Source organism: Eucalyptus grandis, chromosome 7 (genome assembly GCF_016545825.1).
Source record: "Eucalyptus grandis isolate ANBG69807.140 chromosome 7, ASM1654582v1, whole genome shotgun sequence".
Classification (NCBI taxonomy): domain Eukaryota; kingdom Viridiplantae; phylum Streptophyta; class Magnoliopsida; order Myrtales; family Myrtaceae; genus Eucalyptus; species Eucalyptus grandis.
In genome coordinates this window covers 48,465,075-48,484,406 of record NC_052618.1, presented here as the reverse complement: position 1 = coordinate 48,484,406, position 19,332 = coordinate 48,465,075, and the positions used below count along the sequence as shown (strand labels likewise).

The window sequence follows — 19,332 nt, the reverse complement described above, 5'->3', positions numbered from 1 at the left end:
GATAGAACATGTTCGGAACATTACGTGTATTGTTCCCCCAACAGATCAAACTCTGATTATCATAAGCATTACTTTAAGCCCCTCAAGTATCTTAGAAAAAAGCAAGGTTCTGTACCCTCAAATTTTCTTGCCCTCCATAGTCAAAAGGCTAATCAGTTCTCCCAGTTCCTTGACTCAAATGCTGCCATAACAATTCCTATCGAGAATGTCCATAATAATTGGCAGCATCCTGTTCATGACTGTGAATCACCAGAAATTGATGATTCCATTGCTGTTTTGATAAATTCCCCGAGGCTGACTTTAACCAGTCGAGGCAATGCCAAGGTCATTGTTTCATCATCCCTAAACCAATACACCCTCAGCAGAAAAAGAATATCCTCCCCCATTTTTGCTTTTTATGAACCATGAGGAGGGTTCAGAATTGCAGAGCACTCAGACATAAACTACTTACACAACCCTTACCAAAAAAATACTACTTACACAATTGAGAGACTGTCGCCGATAGTACATGGTTAACCCGAAAATCTGTAAGTGTAAATTATAGTCGAAATGTAATCAACTCATCTGTCTATCCCATCTCTGAGTACAATAAAAGAAAATTCTTTGATCCAGACAAATGGAAAATCTCGTGGAGAGAGATAGGATCGATGACAACACTGATCAAGAACTACATCAAAACTGATCTAGGGTCCATACCCAGCTTAAGCCCCAAGAGAGTTAGCAGTGGAAGACTCGTCGCGACAAAGATATGGAGCAAGATGTGCATCAGCTAAAGAAACGCAGCATCATGAATAATTGACAGGATAACAGCATATGCATTACAAGGCAGACTTGACAGAAAATTCCAACCAGTCTGCTACAAGAGGGAAACGATAACGACTGAAGGGTATGAGTGACCTGCACTACAACTCTACCACCCTACGTGCAGAGTCATTCGATCCAACATTATGAACTGTCACGTCACGAGGGACGGAATCAAAACATCCTTCAACATCAAGAAAATATTATCTCTTAAGTTGCAGCCCATTCAAGTAGACATTAAAATGCAAACCACGAGTCTTGGAACTAAAACTTCTGCAATGCCTAAGTTTTTGCAACATTGAGAATCTACCAGGGGCATAAAATAGTATTGTAGCGCAAGCTAGCAGGCCTACTTACAAAAGCATCGACCTTTTTTAGGTTCATAGGTTCATATAATGGAAAGGAAAGTGACAGAGTCTAATACTATCTAAAATCCAAGGGAGTTGATTTGCTGAAAACCTCGGTGCCTAAGTGCAAGTTCAAACCTACCAGAAGAGTGAGTGCGAGTCCAGACGGAAGCGGGTCGTGATAAAGTAAAAGCTGCAATGAAGGGATGCTAGTGAGGCACTAACTCAACCGAATTCGGGCCACCCAACGACCCAACAATGAGTCTTTAACTGACCCGCTTGATCCTCCTGATTGATTTTCTGCATCTAAAGATATTGGTATTGCAGTTGGCCAAGGCAAAAGAAAATAGAAAGATAAAACAAAAAGAATTTCACAGGATGGAGATGCGGGGTATCGATCCCCGTACCTCTCGCATGCTAAGCGAGCGCTCTACCATCTGAGCTACATCCCCTTGATGCATCTTCAATGACCCACTCAATATTGCAACTTGATTTTCTGCATCCAATTAGTTTCGAATTGCAATTGGCCAAGGCAAAAGAAAGTGAAAAGAGGAAACGAAAAGTACATCTCGAGATGGAGATGCGGGGTATCGATCCCCGTACCTCTCGCATGCTAAGCGAGCGCTCTACCATCTGAGCTACATCCCCCTGACGGAATCTCTCCATGTGTTGTCGAAATTTATATTGTGAAAATTATTTGGCAATTTCCCAAATGCTGCAAACGACGTAAGACTCAACTACACCGGTATGGAAGGCTTGTTGACTGCACCTTGCCACACGCTCTTCCTCAGTGGAAATTCAAATTATCTTTTATTGTCGGAAAAAAAAACTCACAATGCTAAATCTACTGATTGACATTTTTCAAATTGACCAATGAACGAGTGGGTTTGGCATTTCAGTGATCACTATCCATTTTGATGTATGAGGCGCTGAAAAATGGTTTTTAGTGGGTTTATCTTCGATCACTCAAATGTTTGTCTTTCCAACAGCTCAGTGGTGGGCACTGTGCCATTTGGGGTCTGTACAGTACCGTGAGCAAGATGCTATGGTGTTAACTAATGCTTGAGGTTCAGTTTTTGGCAATTAATCATGCAATGAACGGATGCCCTCAATTTCCTTCCGAGTTAATGTTAATGCCTGACTCTCACTTTGCATGCCCTGGAGAGTTAATGCATTGTCTCATCTGTCTGCTTATGTAATCCTTCCACTGAACTCTTACTTATCCACAGCCAAATCTTTTTCCTCATTGATTCGCACTCCTCCGTCTCCTACTCGTGTCGCCCATGGGCCGCGATAAGTTGGCGGTGCAGAAAATGGATAATTCTTCCGGACGGCTAGTAACCTATAGAAAGTGCAAGGATGGACTTGTCCAGAACGCCGCTGAGTTACAATATATCGAAACAAGATGTTTCTCGCAGTGTCGGGGATGTCTTGCTACGATATCTCAACCTGCCTGATGTATCACGAGGAGAGTATGTTTGATCTCTTATCTTTCTTGTATGATCAATCTAAATTTGATTTGTCCTCACGATATTTATCTCAAATCGCAAGTTGGTTGAAAACCAAGAGGCAAGTAAAAGTTCTCTCTTCAGGAGCCGCATATTAGCTTCGCGATTTGCATTAATCAGCAACAAGTTGAAGCACGGGATAAGATCAAGTTTATAAAGTGTAATCATGTCCTCAAAGTTGTATAGTCAGCTGTGGCTTGGTATGAATTGATCGAATGTAACTAATCCACTTTGGTGAGATGCATGGTGATAGATCTTACGATCCAGAGCCGGAGAAATTAAATTGGTTCAAAGCTGAAGTGCGCATGAAGTTACTGATGATGCTATCAGGCGTATAGAACATCTGAAGTGAGTTTTTTCACTAGTCGCACTCGTTCTTACATATGTACTGGACTTGGCAATGACAGTGTTTATTTACCAGCAAGCAAAATTGTCTGAGAACCAAATTCTGCTTCAAGAAGCTGCCCGTTTTGAGGTATCATAAATCAAGTACACGACGCTCGACACTGATCAGGCACAACTAAGTCGAAATTTTGACTCTTTGAGAGCCAAAATAGAGACCTCAGCGCAGGCATTCACCAATAATACCAATTTTATATTGATTTCCTTGTAATAAAAACAATTTTGGTGTTTTTTGTTTCCATGTACCAGCTACATTAGTCAGGGGTTCAAACAGGGCAACTGGCAATTCTACATATTTTATCCTGAAGAGGAGTTGCACTTCAATTGATTCCGCAGGCGTTCTTTAATATTGAATCCGTCTGTGCACTTGCATTTTCCTCAGTCACATACTGATCATTTTCACCTTAAGCACTTCTAGCACTTCAGATAGACTAGGGACATCTTTTCAAGCTAGATAGAATGCGAAATCCATGCATTATCCATTTGACGGCTTGTCTGGAAGATGTTGGATCTCACCCGTTTGATGGCTTGTCGACAATTGAACCTTCGGTGTACTCGCAAGGAAATAAAGGAAAAGGTTCCAAATGCTAAATAAAGTCGATTATCTATCGGCCTTGTCGTTCTTGGGTTCAAGGAAAACATTTTCCTGGTCAAGGATTTGATAATGGAGGTGTTTGACTTGCTTCTTCTACAGCTCGAGTGACAACACCGAACCTAAACCTAAGTTCACCCAACTTCAGCAGTAAGAACTTACAACCGCTAGAAGACCATTTCGGATCTGCCTCGATTTTGATTCTCTCAAACATACATTCAACTATAAATCACAAACTAGAGAAGCGACATTCACACCAAATAACACTGTTTAATCCTCTCTCAGATTCTGCTGTAACACTAACTACCATCAATCCAACCAGTTGTGTTATAACACTGTTTAATCCTCTCTCAGATTCTGCTGTAACACTAACTACCATCAATCCAACTAAGGAAAGAGATGGAAAGCAGTTGTGTTATAACACTGTTTAATCCTCTCTCAGATTCTGCTATAACACTAACTACCATCAATCCAACTAAGGAAAGAGATGGAAAGCAGTTGTGTTACATTACATTGCATTAGCCAACAGAATACATGATCATCGACAGCATCTCGTTCCTTATTTTGTTCGGCAGATAATTTGTAATTAGTCCCCAGCATGAGATCATCATTGAATTACCACTAAACATCATCTTTTTTTTTTTTTAAAATGAACCAAGAGGAGAGCTCAAACTTGTGGAGCAGTTGGAAGTAAGCTATATCCAAATTAAACCAATACCACCGAAACAACGCTACAGGTCAACTTCAAAATCGATAAAAATGAAGATGACAGTCAAAAAGATAACATAACTCATCTCTCTATCCTCACCCAAAGTACAATAACAAGTATACTTTCATCCAAACTAAATGAAATTCTCAAGAGCAAGAGCGAGTGAGTGACAGAGAGCATCAATGACCATCAGCAATCAAAAGCTACATCAAAACTGGTTCATGGTCCACGATGCAGCCTAAGCCACAAGAGTGCTAGCAGTTGTAGACTCGCTGCAACACAGACATAAACCAAGGGATAATTAAAATCATATAAACTTATAGAAGACAGGATAATGAAGAATGCACAAGACAAAAGATGAAGTCTGAAAGAAATTTTCAACCAATCCGCCCTTAACTCAGATAACTAGAAACTGGAAAACACCAAGACCAGCAGGAAAGTATATCTATACTAAAAAGAGTAACCAGGCATGAAAGAATAGTTGGTAATGACTCTGTTCTGACATGATGACATCTAAAGCTTAAAAGTTCAATGTCAAGATAAATTAACCACCGTTAAGTTGCAGACCATTTTGGTTTATCTATTCTATTTACAACCATGAGCCATGGACCACTCAGACATCTGTAACAGACTAATAGGGCGAGCTGGCACTCCAAGTCACGAAGCTATTAAGGCCTTAGATTCACATTAGGGAAAAAAGAGTCCATTGGTCTAGCAAGGGAGTTGTCATTTCGATTCCCCTGCCTACATGCAGGTCAAAAACTACTAAAGACTAACTCCCATTGTTTCAGTCAGAATTGCTAGGTCGTGACAAAGAATCATTAAATACACAGAACAGAACTTGATATATTATGCTTACTATCATGCAACATAAAGGTTTCAACAAAAAGAGCCAAACATCAGCAAGAGAGCTTACTATTTCCAGACAGGAGGGAGCTTCTTGGTCTTCTTGTAGTAGCGCGCGAGCCTGTGGATCCTGCTCTCGACAAGAATGAGCCTAAACTTGGAATCTTTGTCCTTCCTGTTCCTCTCCAAATGCTTCCTGATGGACACTGCCTTCTTGATGAGGTGGTAGAGATCCTCAGGAATCTCGGGCGCAAGGGCTGTTGGAAAAGCAAAACCGAAAATCATCAGAAAAAGCGGAGACTTTCCTGTGCCAAACGACTCGTGCCGTTTAGTTAGAAGCAGTAGCAGCCGATGCTTTCTCCAACAATCTATACCAACTTTTACGCAAGACAAAAACACGCATTGGATTCCAGAAATGACTTCTTGTCAATCCGATCCGACAGTTTTCAGTATGATTTTGGGACCACAACAACATAACAAGCTCCAAAAAACTAACTAATCTCCTCTTAAAGCAGTGATTTAACTGGTTTCAGCCGCCAAAGTCATCAAGCTTACAACTTTAAGTACTCCATAGCTAGCATATAGACAGCATCCATATATTAACAGACAAAATTCACTTCACGAATACAATGAAAATGGAAAGTATAACGTACCGTGTGCCTTGAGGATACGCAAGATCTTGCTACCGGTGACGCTCCTCACCTGGGCAATCCCGTGAGAGTCACGAAGAATGACACCAATCTGCGACGGCGTCAAGCCTTTCTTCGCGAACTTGCAGATGTTCTCCTCCACCTACAGCAGATATCGAATCGAATCGAATCAATCCCACGAGATACGCCCGCCTCACACGAAACCGAAAACCAAATGAAGAGAGATTCCACTCACGTCCTGAGAGGAGATCTTGAGCCAGCTCGGAGAAGTCCTCTTGTAAGGAAGCGCCGAGGCTGAGATGCCCTTACTGCAAAAAAGAAAAATTTCACACGCACGAGCTATGACGAATCCGGCCACTCGCTCATCCGAACAGACAATCGGAGAAGCGATAGAAAGCAGGAACGTACCCGCGACTGTGCATGCGACCCATGGCGACGAGCTTGTGGAGGACGGCTTCCGCTGCGACTCGCCGCCTGCTGAGGAGGTGCTTCTTCTTCTTCTTCTTCTTCTTCCGACGACGGGGAGGGGATCCAGGCGAGTATCTAGGGTTTTGTATTAGAACTCCTTACAGAAGCCCTCTAATGGGCTTGGGCCCAGAAGAAAATGCAGAATGGGCTTGAGAGGGATAGGCACTCCTCTTTTTCTCAGGCTCTCTTAATCAAGTTTTTTTCAAGTTTAATGAGGTCTAAAATGGAGGGAAAAATACCATTCTTGCGATGAGCTTACTCGGACAAGAATAATCAGAAGAACTCGAATTTTTTATCCTTCATTTGATTATGATAAAACTTATTGGTGACGGTCCAACTGCCTTACGAATGCGGGTATATCAATTGATCTATGACTGCTATTCTTGCCCGTCGTTGACCTGCTAATCAATCAAAAGATTATTGACTTTGATGTTAATATTTTCTGTAGGCTCCTGAGGAAGAACTCGCGGTGCTTAATCAGCAACGAGCGGAAGCAAGGGATAAGATCGGGTTTGTAAAGTCCTCAGAGTTGTATAGTCAGTTGTGGATTTGGTTTGAATGTACCTCATTTACTTATTTTGCTGTGATGCATAGTGAAATAGATCTGACAATCCAGCGATGGGAGAAATTTGATAGGTTTGAGAAGTTGAATTGCTCATAGGATTCCCTAACGATGCTATCAAGCGTATAGAACATTTCAAAGTGAGTATTCATTGATCGCATTCTTTCTTACATATACATTGGCGTTGGAAATAACAGGGATTGTTCGCTTACTAGCATGCAAAATTATCAAGGAACCAACTTTTGCCTCAAGAATCTGCCAGTTTTGAGGTATCATTATATAAGTATACCGTGCTAACCACAGATCAGGCACAACTTAGTCAAAATTTTGACTCTTTTGAGAACGAAAAATACAGGCTTAGGCGCAAGCATTCATCTTGTATCATCTGTTAATTGAATTAGTTACAACCTGTTATCAAAGGGTGTTCTAATTATTAACTATAATCTCACTCATAATAAAGTAACGCCAGCTCATTCCCCCGATAGCTAACTCTGACAAGAGAAATCGAAAGAACTTGACAACACCAAATAACTCCGATTCATAATCTTTCTTATCGAATTCCTGTTCTTCCTCTCCTCTAAAAGCCATTTGGCGTTTTTCGTTTCCAGGTACCGGCTGCATTAGTCAGGTCAGGGGTTTAAATCAGGCAACTAACAGTTCTGCAAATTCTGTCGTGAAGAGGTACCGCTCTTTGATTGACTCCGTAGGCATCCTTGAATTATGGGTCGGTGTACTTGCATTTTCATCTCATGATGTCGGACCTCACTCCTGTTTTATGCAGGGACTGTTCTGATGATTAGCATCGAGAAGAAGCAGGACAACACCAAAGCATTGGCTTCTCGAAGCCGCAAGCCAAGTGGAACATTTAAAAGAGTGCGAGGACTGAACCTTAAGTTGCTATCAAGGAAATTAAGGAAAAGGTTTCAAATACCAAATAAAGCCGATTGAGTCCATCAGCCCTGTCGTTCTTGCTTTCAAACAAACATTTTCCTGGTCAAGAATTTGATAATAAATCTGTTAGATTTGCTGCTTCTACAGCTCGAGTCACAACACCGTACCTAAACCTAAATTCACCCAACTTCAGCAGTTAGAACTTACAACCGCGAGAAGACCATTCAGACCTGCCTCAAATTGACTCTCTCAAGCATACATTCAACTATGAATCACGAACTAGAGAGGCCACATTCGGAACAAGACGTCCTCAATCCAACAAAGGAAAAAGATGGAAAGCAGTTGTTTTACTTTGGATCAACCAACATCATACGTTATCATCGACAGCATCTTGCTCCTTATCGTGTTTGGCTGGTAATTTGTAATCGGTCCCCAGCACGAGATCGTCATTGAATTACCACTAAATTAAGATGTCCTCAAAAGAGGATATCCTCATCTTTTTTTCAAATGACCGAGAGGAGAGCTCCAACTTGTGGAGCAATTGGAAGTAAAAGCTATTTCCAAATTGAACCATTAGCACCAAGACGACGCTACATAGGTCAACTTCAAAATCAATAAATGAAAATGATAGTCCAAACGCAACAAATCTCATCTCTCTATCCTCACCTAGAGTACAATAAAAAATATACTTTCATCCAAACTACATGAAATTCTCAAGAGCAATAGTGAGTGAGAGAGCATCAATGACCACCAGCAATCAAATGCTACATCAAAACTGGTTTATGATCCAAAATGCTGCTTAAGCCACAAGAGTGCTAGCAGTTGTAGACTCGCTGCAACACAGACAAAAAACAAGGGATAATTAAAATCATAAAATTTAATAAATCTATAGAAGACAGGATAATGGAGAATGCACATTACTAGACAAAAGATGAAGTTTGAAGGATATTTTCAACCAATCTGCCCTTAACAGGAGACAACTAGAAACAGGAAAACACCAAGACCAGCAGGAAAGTATATCTATACCAAAAAGAGTAACCAGCCATGAGACAATAGTACGTTATGACTCTGTTCTGACATCCAAAACTTAAAAGTTCGATGTCAAGATAAGTTAACCACTGCTAAGCTGCAGACCATATTGGTTTATCTATTACATTTACAACCATGAGTCATGGAAGACTCAGACATCTGAAACAGACTCATAGGTCGAGCTACCACTCCAAGTCAGGTAGTAAGGCCTTAGATTCATATTAGGGAAGAAAGAGTCGATTGGTCTAGCAAGGGAGTTGTCTTTTGGACTCCCCTGCTCATGTGCAGGTCAAAAACTACTGAAGACTAATTCCCATAGTTTCAGTTGAAGTTGCTAGATGGTGACAAATTAGAGAATCATTAAATACACAGAACAGAACTTGATATTGTGCTTACTACTGTGCAACATAAAGATTTCAACAAACATCAGCATGAGAGCTTACTATTTCCAGACAGGGGGAAGCTTCTTGGTCTTCTTGTAGTAGCGTGCGAGCCTATGGATCCTGCTTTCGACAAGAATGAGCCTAAACTTGGAATCTTTGTCCTTCCTATTCCTCTCCAAGTGCTTCCTGATGGACACTGCCTTCTTGATGAGGTGGTAGAGATCCTCAGGAATTTCGGGCGCAAGACCTGTTGGATAAGCAAAACCAAATCATCAGAAAAGAGGAGATCTTTCCGGCTATCCAAATCAGAGAAATGAACCCGTGTGCCAAACAACTTGTGCTGTTTAGTTAGAAGCAGTTGCAGCCAAAGCCTTACGAAAAACATGCATTAGATTCCAAATACGACACTTTTAATCCGATTGAAAAGTTTTCAGGATGATTTGAGGACTACAATAACATAAGAAATACCAATCCAAAAACTAACTTATATTCTCTTAAAGCTGTACCTAACGGGTTACAGCCCCCAAAGTCATCAAGCTTTACAACTTTAAGTACTACATAGCATTGCATATAGAGAATTACCTCCGCACATCTGAAATCCATTTCATATATTACCAGGCAAATTCGCTTCGCAAATACAATGAAGATGGAAAGTAAAACGTACCGTGAGCCTTGAGGATACGCAGAATCTTGCTCCCGGTGACGCTCTTCACCTGGGCAATCCCGTGGGAGTCACGAAGAATGACACCAATCTGCGACGGCGTCAGGCCTTTCTTCGCGAACTTGCAGATGTTCTCCTCGACCTACAGCAGCAATCGAGTCGAATCATCAGTCCCACGACACACGCCCGCCTCACGCGAAACCTCCAACTCACGCACACAGATGAAGAGAGATTCGACTCACGTCCTGAGATGAGATCTTGAGCCAGCTCGGAGGAGTCCTCTTGTACGGAAGCGCCGAGGCCGAGATGCCCTTACTGCAAAAAAATCACACGCACGAGCTATGACGAATCAGCCACTTGTTCATCCGATCAGATAATCGGAGAAACGATGGAGGACGCAGGAACGTACCCGCGACTGTGCATGCGACCCATGGCGACGAGCTTGTGGACGACGGCTTCCGCTGCGACGAGCCGCCTGCTGAGGAGGCGCTTCTTCTTCTTTCTTCTTTCGCTTCGCCGCGAGGGGAGAGGGGATTCAGGAAAGAATCGTATCTAGGGTTTTCTCCTTTACTTATTCTGGACAGGCATCAGAACTCCTGAACAGTAAACCTCTAAATGGGCTTGGGCCCAGAGGAAAAATGCAGAGTGGGCTTACTTAAGAGGGACAGGGGCTCCTCTTTTCTCGGCCCTCTTAATTAAGTCTTTTAAAAATTTAATGACGGCTTGGTGGTACCAAATGGTTAAAAATGGAGGAACAAAAATCATTCTTGCGATTTAGCTTTACTCGGACGAGAATAATCAGAAGAAAGTCGACAGTGACAATGGATCCGAATCAAGGACACCGTTAATACTTCCAAATAGATTTTAGGCTCCTCTTTTGGCAAGAACCATTCTAGCGATGGGGTGTCAAATGAAGCTAAATACAAAGTCCCTGAAACATTTAATTTATATTCAAGGGATAATGACATAAATAATTCTTAAATGTTGGCATGATGTGTAATGTGATTCTTGAATTTTTAATCTGTTCAATATAATTCTTAAACTTTTAGTATGTGTTCAATATAGTTATTAAATCATATGAAAATATTAAATGTAATTTATTTTATTAATGTAAGATCAGAGATAATATTGAACATAATTTATAAACTAAATTGAACATGCTCATCAAGACTACATCAAACAAATTAAAAATTTAGAGACTATATTGTAAATTGGGCTAAAGTTTATTGAACAAGATAAAAGTCCAAAAACTATATTGGACTAAAGTTCAATGATTATTTGTGTTGTTTTTTCTATATTAAGTTTTGAACCAAACTTTTTTTTTCCTGGTTGAAATTTAATTAAACATTCTTTGCCTCCTCCTCCTCTATATAAATGTCTTCACTTCCTCCTTCTCCCTCTCCTGGTATGCACTCTCACCACCTTATCTCTCTCCCTCCCAGTCCCATCCTCTCTCGCTCGTCCACAGAAAGGGCTCAAAGGAAAAAGGACCCCTCTCCAATGGCGGAAACGTCACCACTGAAGCGCCGGAGAGAGGCGAACCCCGATGAAGAAGAGGAGGAGAAGCGGCAAAGGTCGTACAGGGACATTCTCTCCCTCCTCGAGGAAGAGGAAGACGTGGCGGGCCAAGACCTGTCGTCCCTCATCACGAGCCTCCAGCGAGAACTCGCCTCTGGCTCCTCCGACCCTTTGACTGCCTCCGCCGAAGAAGCCCCTCCTTCGCCTGCGGGGGAAGCTGGAGACGAAGGAGGAGACGAGAGGGAGAGGGTGATGAGGCGCTTGCTCGAGGCCTCCGACGACGAGCTCGGGCTGCCCAGCAGAGAGAGCAGCGAGGTTGGACACGGCGTTGGCATCGGAGAAGGTCACGATGTGCTGTGCGGCAGCGTTGGTGAAGGCCAAGGGTCGATCGATTTGTGCGAGGGGTTGGTGTGGGAGCTCGAGGACGAGGCTACTAATCATAACGCTCTTCTGCAGTCCGAGCTTAATGCCCCATGAGAGCGTCGGGTTAATTAGAGGTTGATTTAGACTTTAACGTTAGTGAAAGAGAAGAAACAGACAGTTTAGGGGTTCCGAAGAGAGAACAGGAGGAGGACTGTAAGATGAAATAGGGGAAAAAGGAGAAAAAAGAAGCTGCAAATGGAGAAGGGTTTTCGAGCGATACGCTTTTGCCACTCTTTCATCCTCTCTCTTCTTTAGTAAATTCGCCGGATGTTCACCCGTAGCTTTTTAGATTATGAAAATAGAAGGAAGACAGATTATTTTTCTTTCATTGTAACTATCGAAACAAAACGATCAGTTCCATTTAGTTTTCGATACCAACCGAAGTTTAAAACATGTGGAGTACACAAGTGCAACAACTGTCGCTTCATAGGGAATGGGCAAGAGAGCATCTTGCGAACTCCAGTGGCTCACGAAACATCGATGGATAGGGTCTCCGGTGCACGGAGCATTCGGCCTCAGTGGCCGCGGACGTCGTCCGTCGGTCAGCGGGTAAACCAATCTAAACGTCAGCCGCCGGGCGAAGGAGCATTCTCCACCGTCTGATGGAGCTGTCCCCCGTTTTTCTCCCCCCGTCCGAAGAAGATAAATGCGTAGGGTTCGAGGTCGACATCATTATCCCTTTTCTCGAATGAAGGGACAAAAAGTACGTGTACGACGCCCCTTTGCACGATCAAGTAAGCGTGAGGCTTATCTTCTTCCCCTTCCTCGTGTCTCGTGACTTGTGACCAGCCTGGCTCGACTGCGACCGCGATCTAACATTCTCCGTTTCTTTCTCTTTCTGGCCATTTCCTCCGCCGCTGTCCGTAACTCGTCCACGTGAAAAAAAAAAAACCCTAATCCGTCAATCCAAACCAGTGTCGTCGGCGGTTGCTCCGTCAACTTCACGATCTTCTCGATGCCTCTTCCCGATCGAAAATGATGTCTGCGCTCTCTTTTTGAAAATAGCTTAGTGCTGATGATTCTCAAATTTTCTTATGTGCATGAGGTAGGCGTGCGTAGGCCTTACCGTGGTCTTGCTTTGCGACTTCTGTGGATAACGTTGTTTTCTCTTTTTGAGCCTTAAAAGTCGCTCAACAACTTGTAGATTTTTAAAGGCTTTAAGAAGTGAAGGATGTATATAAACCGAGTCAGCAAGACTTTAGCATCGCTTACTTTAATCATGGGAGACTCGAGATTGTTATTACCACACGGAGAAAGTATCTCCAAATAGGATGACTAGGTTTCTCGATGAAAACAACCTTTCCTGAGAAGCCGACCGTGCGACCTTGGATTTGAGGTCGTTTGTGGTTGCGCGAAGTTTGCCACCTTCATTGTGGTGGTCGTGAGTTGCATGAGGGAGAGAGACGACAAGCTAGGCTCGTAGCTAGGACGGCCATGGTTCATGAGCGGCGTGATGACATGTCGAGGACTTGGAGTTGGCGACACAGTGGCTCGGCATGGCCGCTAAAAAAGATGTCATGCGCCACTAAACCTGGCCAGAGCCCGGATAAAAAAAATGACATGGTTCAGCTAGAAATAGAAATGAGGAAGCTCTCGGGGGATGGGGTGGGGACGCGTAAGTTTCGGGAGTGGGTTTTATTGTAGGCGGAAAAAAATCGAAGCGTAGTATAGGAATAAAGTACTCCGACAAAAAAAACTCCCAGCGGCACTCCTCTAGATCATTACTATATATGTACAAACCAAAGGTCCGGCTTTAGCCAATTTATGGGCTTATAAGGTATCATAGGGTGCGTTTGGGAGAAGCTTTGAAGGGGCTTTGGGCATCAAAAGCCTCTTGGGCCAAAATAATGAGTGTTTGGGAAAAACTTTGGAAGTCTCTTAATAGCAAAACTGGCATTTGTAAGGCTAAAGCTCAAGGCAGGTGAGGACCTGCCTTGGGCTTTAAGGGTGTGCATGGAAACACTCCAAAAAAAGTGTTCGAACGGAGCATTTACGGAAAGTGTTCAGGAACAAAAAAACGAAACGCGTTTGGTTGCGTTTACATTCTTTTGTTCGAACGAAATAAGAACAAAAAAAAGAAACAACAATTTGTTGTTTCTTGCTAAAACATTTCTTGAAGAAACATTTCTCTTTCTCTCTTCTTCTTCTCTTCTTCTTTTCTTCTTTTTTTCTTCTTTTTCTTTCGCCGGCCCTCGGCCATGGCCGCGCCGAGCCCGTCGAGGCTCGGCCTCGCCAGATCAGGCGAGGCCGGCGGCGTTGCCGCGCGGCGGCCGAGCTCCCGGCCATGGCGAGGCCGAGCTCGCCTAGCCAAGGCGAGGCTCGGCATCGCCCGTGCGGCGACGCCAGGAGCCTCGCCCAACCATGGCGAGCCTCGCCGTGGTGGGCGAGGCTGTCGGCCCCCCCTTCGACGGTCGCCGGAGGCAGGTGGCCGAGAAAAGAAAAAAGAAAAATAAATTAAAACATGAAAAATAAAATAAAAATGTTTAAAAAATTAAAAGAAACAAAAAAGAATAAAATTTACCAAACGTGTTTATTTTGTTCATTTTTTATTCTCGGACCAAACGTTACCAAACGCGTTCTTTTGTTCAAAAATTGTTCCTAAAGAAACACTTTTGTTTGTTCCCGTTTTAATAGAAAAGAAAACGAAATGATTCCATGCGCGCCCTTAGCTTTCTCAGCATGGCCACACAATACTATTCATTCTTTTTATTTTTCCCGAAATTATCCTCACGAATTTTTTGTTTTTTCGTTTTTTGCTCTTGTATGAGACATTGTTCATCTTCTCCGGGCCGATTTGGTTCTACCTGACTGCGAGAGGCCGGCGATTGCTAAAGGGACGCCGGCGTGGTCGCGACAAACTAGGCAATCGTTGTAAGAGAGTCGGGTGATCTCCGCGAGTTGCAATGTTGCGTGACCCTTCATGAGTCGCGGTGACTCAACGACCATGGCAAGGGGCCGCCTCGATGAGTCGCAACGGCCCAGATCAGGGTCGCCCAACCCCTGGCAAGCTGCGGTGGCCTAGATCTAGGCCGTAGTAGCTCAGATTTGAGTCGTTGTGACCCAGATCCTCACCAATATGGGTCGCGTGACCCTAGCAAGATATTAGGTCGCAAATCTGGTTGCGACCAGATGCGGTTGCCAGTGACCGTGACCTGCTGCATCGCGACCTCCACATGGAGGTCACCAGGGTCGCTCGACCCATCTAGTCGCAGGTCTGGTCACAACCAAATCTGGAGTTGGAGGCTCGAGCGGCGACCAAATCTACAACCAGATGGGTCGCGACCTTAGATTTGGTCGCTTGCGATCCTTCGGCAAGCATCGCGCAACCCTCGTCGGACTGCCTACCTCTACCGGACGGCTTGCATTGGATTGCTCGCCCTTTCCGGGCCGTCTGCTCTTTGCCAGTGACTACTTATTTTTGTAGCCAACTCTCATTTTTTTTTTTTTTAATAACAAAAGTCTTTTGTAAACATAATTTTTCCAAATATCATTTTACTCAAAAGTACTTCACAATAAACTTTTAAATATAATTCACCAAACATAGTTTGCATTTTGAAAATCTCTTTTAATGCCGTACCTTTGGATCGTCGAAAAGAAAAGAAAAGAGTTGGGCTACGAACATGGGACGGGCCGTGATGGGCCGGGCCGACACTTCTGTGAGAATGCTTCCGTCTTCTCCATCATCGTCTTCCTCCTCCCACGTCTCGTCCCTTCGCCTGCTAAAACCTTCTAAAGGCTCTGCTAAAACCTAACCATGCACGCTCTTCAACGACTAGCGAAACCGACGCTAGGATCGTCGAATCCTGCTCAATTCCTCGCCCTCCGGTCGGCCCTCGGCTCCATTTCCGCCGCCGCCAGAGCGCTCTCCACCAAGAACGGCGGCCGCGGCGGCGACGAATGGAACGACGCGTGGGAGACGGCGTGGTTGCCGGACGACCTGTCGTCCGGGAACCGAGCGCCGTGGGAGAGCGACGTGAACTTCCCGTCGTCGGACCCTTCCCCGGCCGTCGTCCTGCCGTCGGACGCGGACGCCGAGACGAAGGCGTTCGTGGAGGACATGAACGAGAACTGGGGCGAGAGGAGCAAGGTGTCGAAGGGCAAGGAGCTGAGGCAGCGGGAGAAGCAGAGGAGCGAGGGGGGGAGCGCGGATTCTTCGCTGTACAGCTTGGAGAATATTAAGAAGGATTATAGGTTGAAGAAGCAGAGGATCCACGCGGGGCTGTGGACGAAGGAGATCGAGAAGCAGGAGGAGGCCAAGCTCGGTGCTGGAGATGACATCGAGAGATTGCTTCATACCGCTTCCGAGTATGTTCTCAGCTCTTTTTCCAAGTTTCCATTCGGTCTCTGATTTGTCTCTCTCTTATCTGTGTTGGCTTTTAGTGCATTGGATTGTGCTTTTGGTATGATTGGTTCATTGAAGTGTGAGGGGATCTTTAACTAGTTGCATTGACTTGTTAATAGTTGAAAATGTATGAATTTGCTGGCACAAGCGATGGAGGCTATGTTAGAGGCTGCCTTTAGTTTATTCCTAAGAACTTTCGGATTTGAGGTAGACATCAGTGCTAGCTTGGAATTAGCTCAAGAGATGGCCGAGGAAAATGACGTTTTGGGAGGAAGCGGTTCTCTCTTTTGCGGGTTTCATTTGTACTTCAATTGGATATAAGCATTCTCTGCATATGTCCTTGTTAGTGAAAATCAACGTGGTATCCTGTCATCTCTGAGAATCCAGCTGCTAATGTGACAAGTAGGCGAATCTCTCTCAAGTCCATGAGGATGCTCAAAGGCCATGGGATTAAGTTTTGAAACGTGTTTTTGGGATGGCGTGTAAACACTCTAGCACTAGCCCTGTGTCTTGTCCGCTCAAGGGTTGCATCTGTCTTTGATAGATTTATTCTTTATTTTTGGCGTATTGGCTTCAGGGATGTTAGCATCGCATCTTTGGTAAGTTTAATGTTTTGAAAATATGGTTGATGCATCTGGGATGGGGTTCTTTTATTAGATGTTTTTCACGACTGTTGTCTAAGAGATTTTGACTTTTTCCAAATAGGAGGATCATCTTTTGTCCCAGTTTGTAACTCATGCTTTTGAAGTTGCCACTTTTCAAAGAACAATATGCATGAAAGCCGATTCAGATTATCTGGTGAAATTGATTTGAGGCTTACATTTACTGAACCTTATATGGTTTTATGGCTGTGAATGAAAGATATATTGTTTTATTTATACCCTGATGTGAGGTCTTCTCTGGCCTTTACTGTGATTTTTGGTCCCTGTCGGTAATTATCTGATCGATCATGTAGCTGCTAAAGAAAGTACGAAGAAATGGCGAGAATCATATTCACTGTACTTCATGCTGAATCCTAGCATATAAAATCCTGAAGTTTTATAGAGCATAAACTTTGTTTTTGGTCATAATTTGTCACTAGGAAGATAACCTCTTGCTTATTAGATTGCATTCTGTCGAAAGATTGATGCCTGGTTATCAAAATGTGAACCCCTTGTCCTTCCATTTGCTATTGGGAACTGACGGTTTGCTTTACCAAATGATGTCTTTTCCACTGATTATCCTGGCAATAGAGAATATAATGCTAGAGAACTAAACAATATAATACTAGAGAACTGCCACAAAAATTCTCTAGTATTATATTGTTTAGTTCTTTCTCCACGTTTTAATTTGTTTCTTTCCACATGAAGATGATTTGAGGTTTTTGTCCTGGACGAAAAGACTATCATCATGACTTCAGTCTGTTATGATCATGCCAAGGGAAAGTGCATTACTGTGTTTTGATGGTTGCTGTCTCGCAATTTTACTCTGGTACTTAGAAGCCCTGCAGTGAGATGTGAATTCCCAGAGATACACACTTAACTACTTTTTGTGCACTTAAAATGAATTGCAGGATTTTTGACTCTCCTAGTTCTGATTGGAATTCAACAAACTTATCGGGATCTTCTGAGTTTAAAAATAAGCCTGATGGTTGGGAAACAACATCCAAGTCTCAAGATGACAATGTGTGGGAAATGTCACAGAGGGAGGAAGATATTTTACTCCAAGAATTTGAGCGCCGTATTGCATACAGCAAATTTCAGGTTTGTCCATTTGTCAGTGTCATATAACTGTCAATTCAAGTTTGAAACCTGTCAATATTGCATGTTAATATGGAAGCATCTGCTGTAAAGTACAAATCCTGTAGGAAAAATAATACTATAGAGACCAGTTGCATAATCATGCAGTAATTCCAAATGCCATCTACCATTCTTTCACATTTCACATTCTGCACCATGGTTTGTTGTAATTTATATATGTGATGACCTTTAAGATTGGTGTGGAGACATATCATACCCATCCCATTACTTTTGGACTTAGACCTGATACTGTCTAAAGATCCTACCAAATCAGGATCTCATCTCATCATTTCTATCATTTCTTAGGCCTAATATTACAGGAAGCATGTACATTTCCCCCCCAAATGAAAGATCTCCAGTCATCAAGCAGTCTGTGCAGGACATGGGCTGCTTCCCCTTGTTAATACGTTGACTGCATTTTATTTCCTCTGACATAAATAATCATATAACATTATGGCTCCCTCCCTACCTCTTCTTCCTCAAAGTTCACTCTTGCTCCTCATTTTCAGTTTCTTTTCACACGGGGTTGAAATTGTTGTGCAGATAGCCAGTTTCATAAAGAGCCACATATTTAGCCGGCGAAGACCAATTGATGGGTGGAAGTATATGATAGAGGTGGTGGGACCTAATGCCCAGAAAGGTAAGGGGAGCGCACCGAGATTACCAAGCCTTGCAGATGCATCAACTCAACCTTTCAGGGAGGAGAAGGCACGAATTGACCGCCCTGTCAAGAATTTCTTGAAAGGAAGGTAGATTTATAGGTTTATGCAATCGGCTGTCCTTTTGTTGTTGGGGGTACCACTTGTAGCATCTGGTTTGACGCTCTAGAAAAATTTTGGTTCCTCAATGTATGACAATGATGGTGAGGATTCGATGTCACTGACCTTTGGAAGAAGTCGTTGTATATACAGTTTTCCGATATTTAAGATTCACACTTTCAACTGGTCTGTTATATTTCATTTTTGGCTGTTTTGTGCGATAATTCTGTTGCCCGAGGTTGCACTCGAGGTGTGAATGTCTGATTTGATGCCCGGCTTGAACAGCTTGCCACCCAGCTGAGTTGTAAAGACTTGAATGTCCCTGCTCTTCTGGATGTGTGCAGTTGATCCAGCGCTTGGCCCAAGAGGCCTAGAAATGAGACAGGACACTAATCAGTTCTCAGGAGTCACGAAACTTAAAAGGAGTCCTATTGGCTCAGTGCCAGACCGTTTACGTGGGTATCATGCCGTCACACCCTAGTGACACCAAATATTAGCATAAACAATCTGCGGTGTTTCATCATGAGTCGCGGATGTTTCTAGGGCGGAGTATAGACCCCAACTGAATCCGATTTTGGGACATGCTTATGCATAGATATGTGGTGGATTAAGCACCCAAAGGCAGATTGTACAGTAAGATTAATTCATGGAGCAACAATGTTCC

General features: G+C 43.3%; 4 protein-coding genes and 2 non-coding genes across 6 annotated transcripts; 2 read left to right on the top strand and 4 right to left on the bottom strand.

Moving 5' to 3' along the window:
- Positions 1-1,527: 1,527 nt before the first annotated feature.
- Positions 1,528-1,600, bottom strand: TRNAA-AGC. Its single transcript has one exon. It is a non-coding gene; the product is annotated as a tRNA-Ala (tRNA).
- A 123-nt stretch (positions 1,601-1,723) lies between these two features.
- Positions 1,724-1,796, bottom strand: TRNAA-AGC. Its single transcript has one exon. It is a non-coding gene; the product is annotated as a tRNA-Ala (tRNA).
- Positions 1,797-4,297: 2,501 nt separating this feature from the next.
- LOC104453962 (40S ribosomal protein S13-like) lies at positions 4,298-6,408 on the bottom strand. Its single transcript, XM_010068625.3, has 5 exons — positions 6,264-6,408; positions 6,091-6,163; positions 5,859-5,997; positions 5,276-5,462; positions 4,298-4,631 (listed from the first exon to the last, which is right to left on the bottom strand). Exons 1-5 carry the CDS (start codon positions 6,284-6,286, stop codon positions 4,598-4,600), a joined length of 456 nt encoding a protein of 151 aa, XP_010066927.1. The 5' UTR covers positions 6,287-6,408; the 3' UTR covers positions 4,298-4,597.
- A 1,923-nt stretch (positions 6,409-8,331) lies between these two features.
- LOC104453961 (40S ribosomal protein S13) lies at positions 8,332-10,407 on the bottom strand. Its single transcript, XM_010068624.3, has 5 exons — positions 10,259-10,407; positions 10,092-10,164; positions 9,853-9,991; positions 9,249-9,435; positions 8,332-8,609 (listed from the first exon to the last, which is right to left on the bottom strand). The coding sequence occupies exons 1-5, from the start codon at positions 10,279-10,281 to the stop codon at positions 8,576-8,578; spliced, it is 456 nt and encodes a 151-aa protein (XP_010066926.1). The 5' UTR covers positions 10,282-10,407; the 3' UTR covers positions 8,332-8,575.
- An 837-nt stretch (positions 10,408-11,244) lies between these two features.
- Positions 11,245-12,124, top strand: LOC104453959. The gene has a single exon (XM_010068623.3). It carries the CDS (start codon positions 11,257-11,259, stop codon positions 11,842-11,844), a length of 588 nt encoding a protein of 195 aa, XP_010066925.2. The 5' UTR covers positions 11,245-11,256; the 3' UTR covers positions 11,845-12,124.
- Positions 12,125-15,484: 3,360 nt separating this feature from the next.
- On the top strand, positions 15,485-18,869 carry LOC104455749 (protein GAMETE CELL DEFECTIVE 1, mitochondrial). Its single transcript, XM_039316450.1, has 3 exons — positions 15,485-16,095; positions 17,685-17,874; positions 18,454-18,869. The coding sequence occupies exons 1-3, from the start codon at positions 15,545-15,547 to the stop codon at positions 18,661-18,663; spliced, it is 951 nt and encodes a 316-aa protein (XP_039172384.1). The 5' UTR covers positions 15,485-15,544; the 3' UTR covers positions 18,664-18,869.
- The last annotated feature ends 463 nt before the right edge of the window (positions 18,870-19,332 follow it).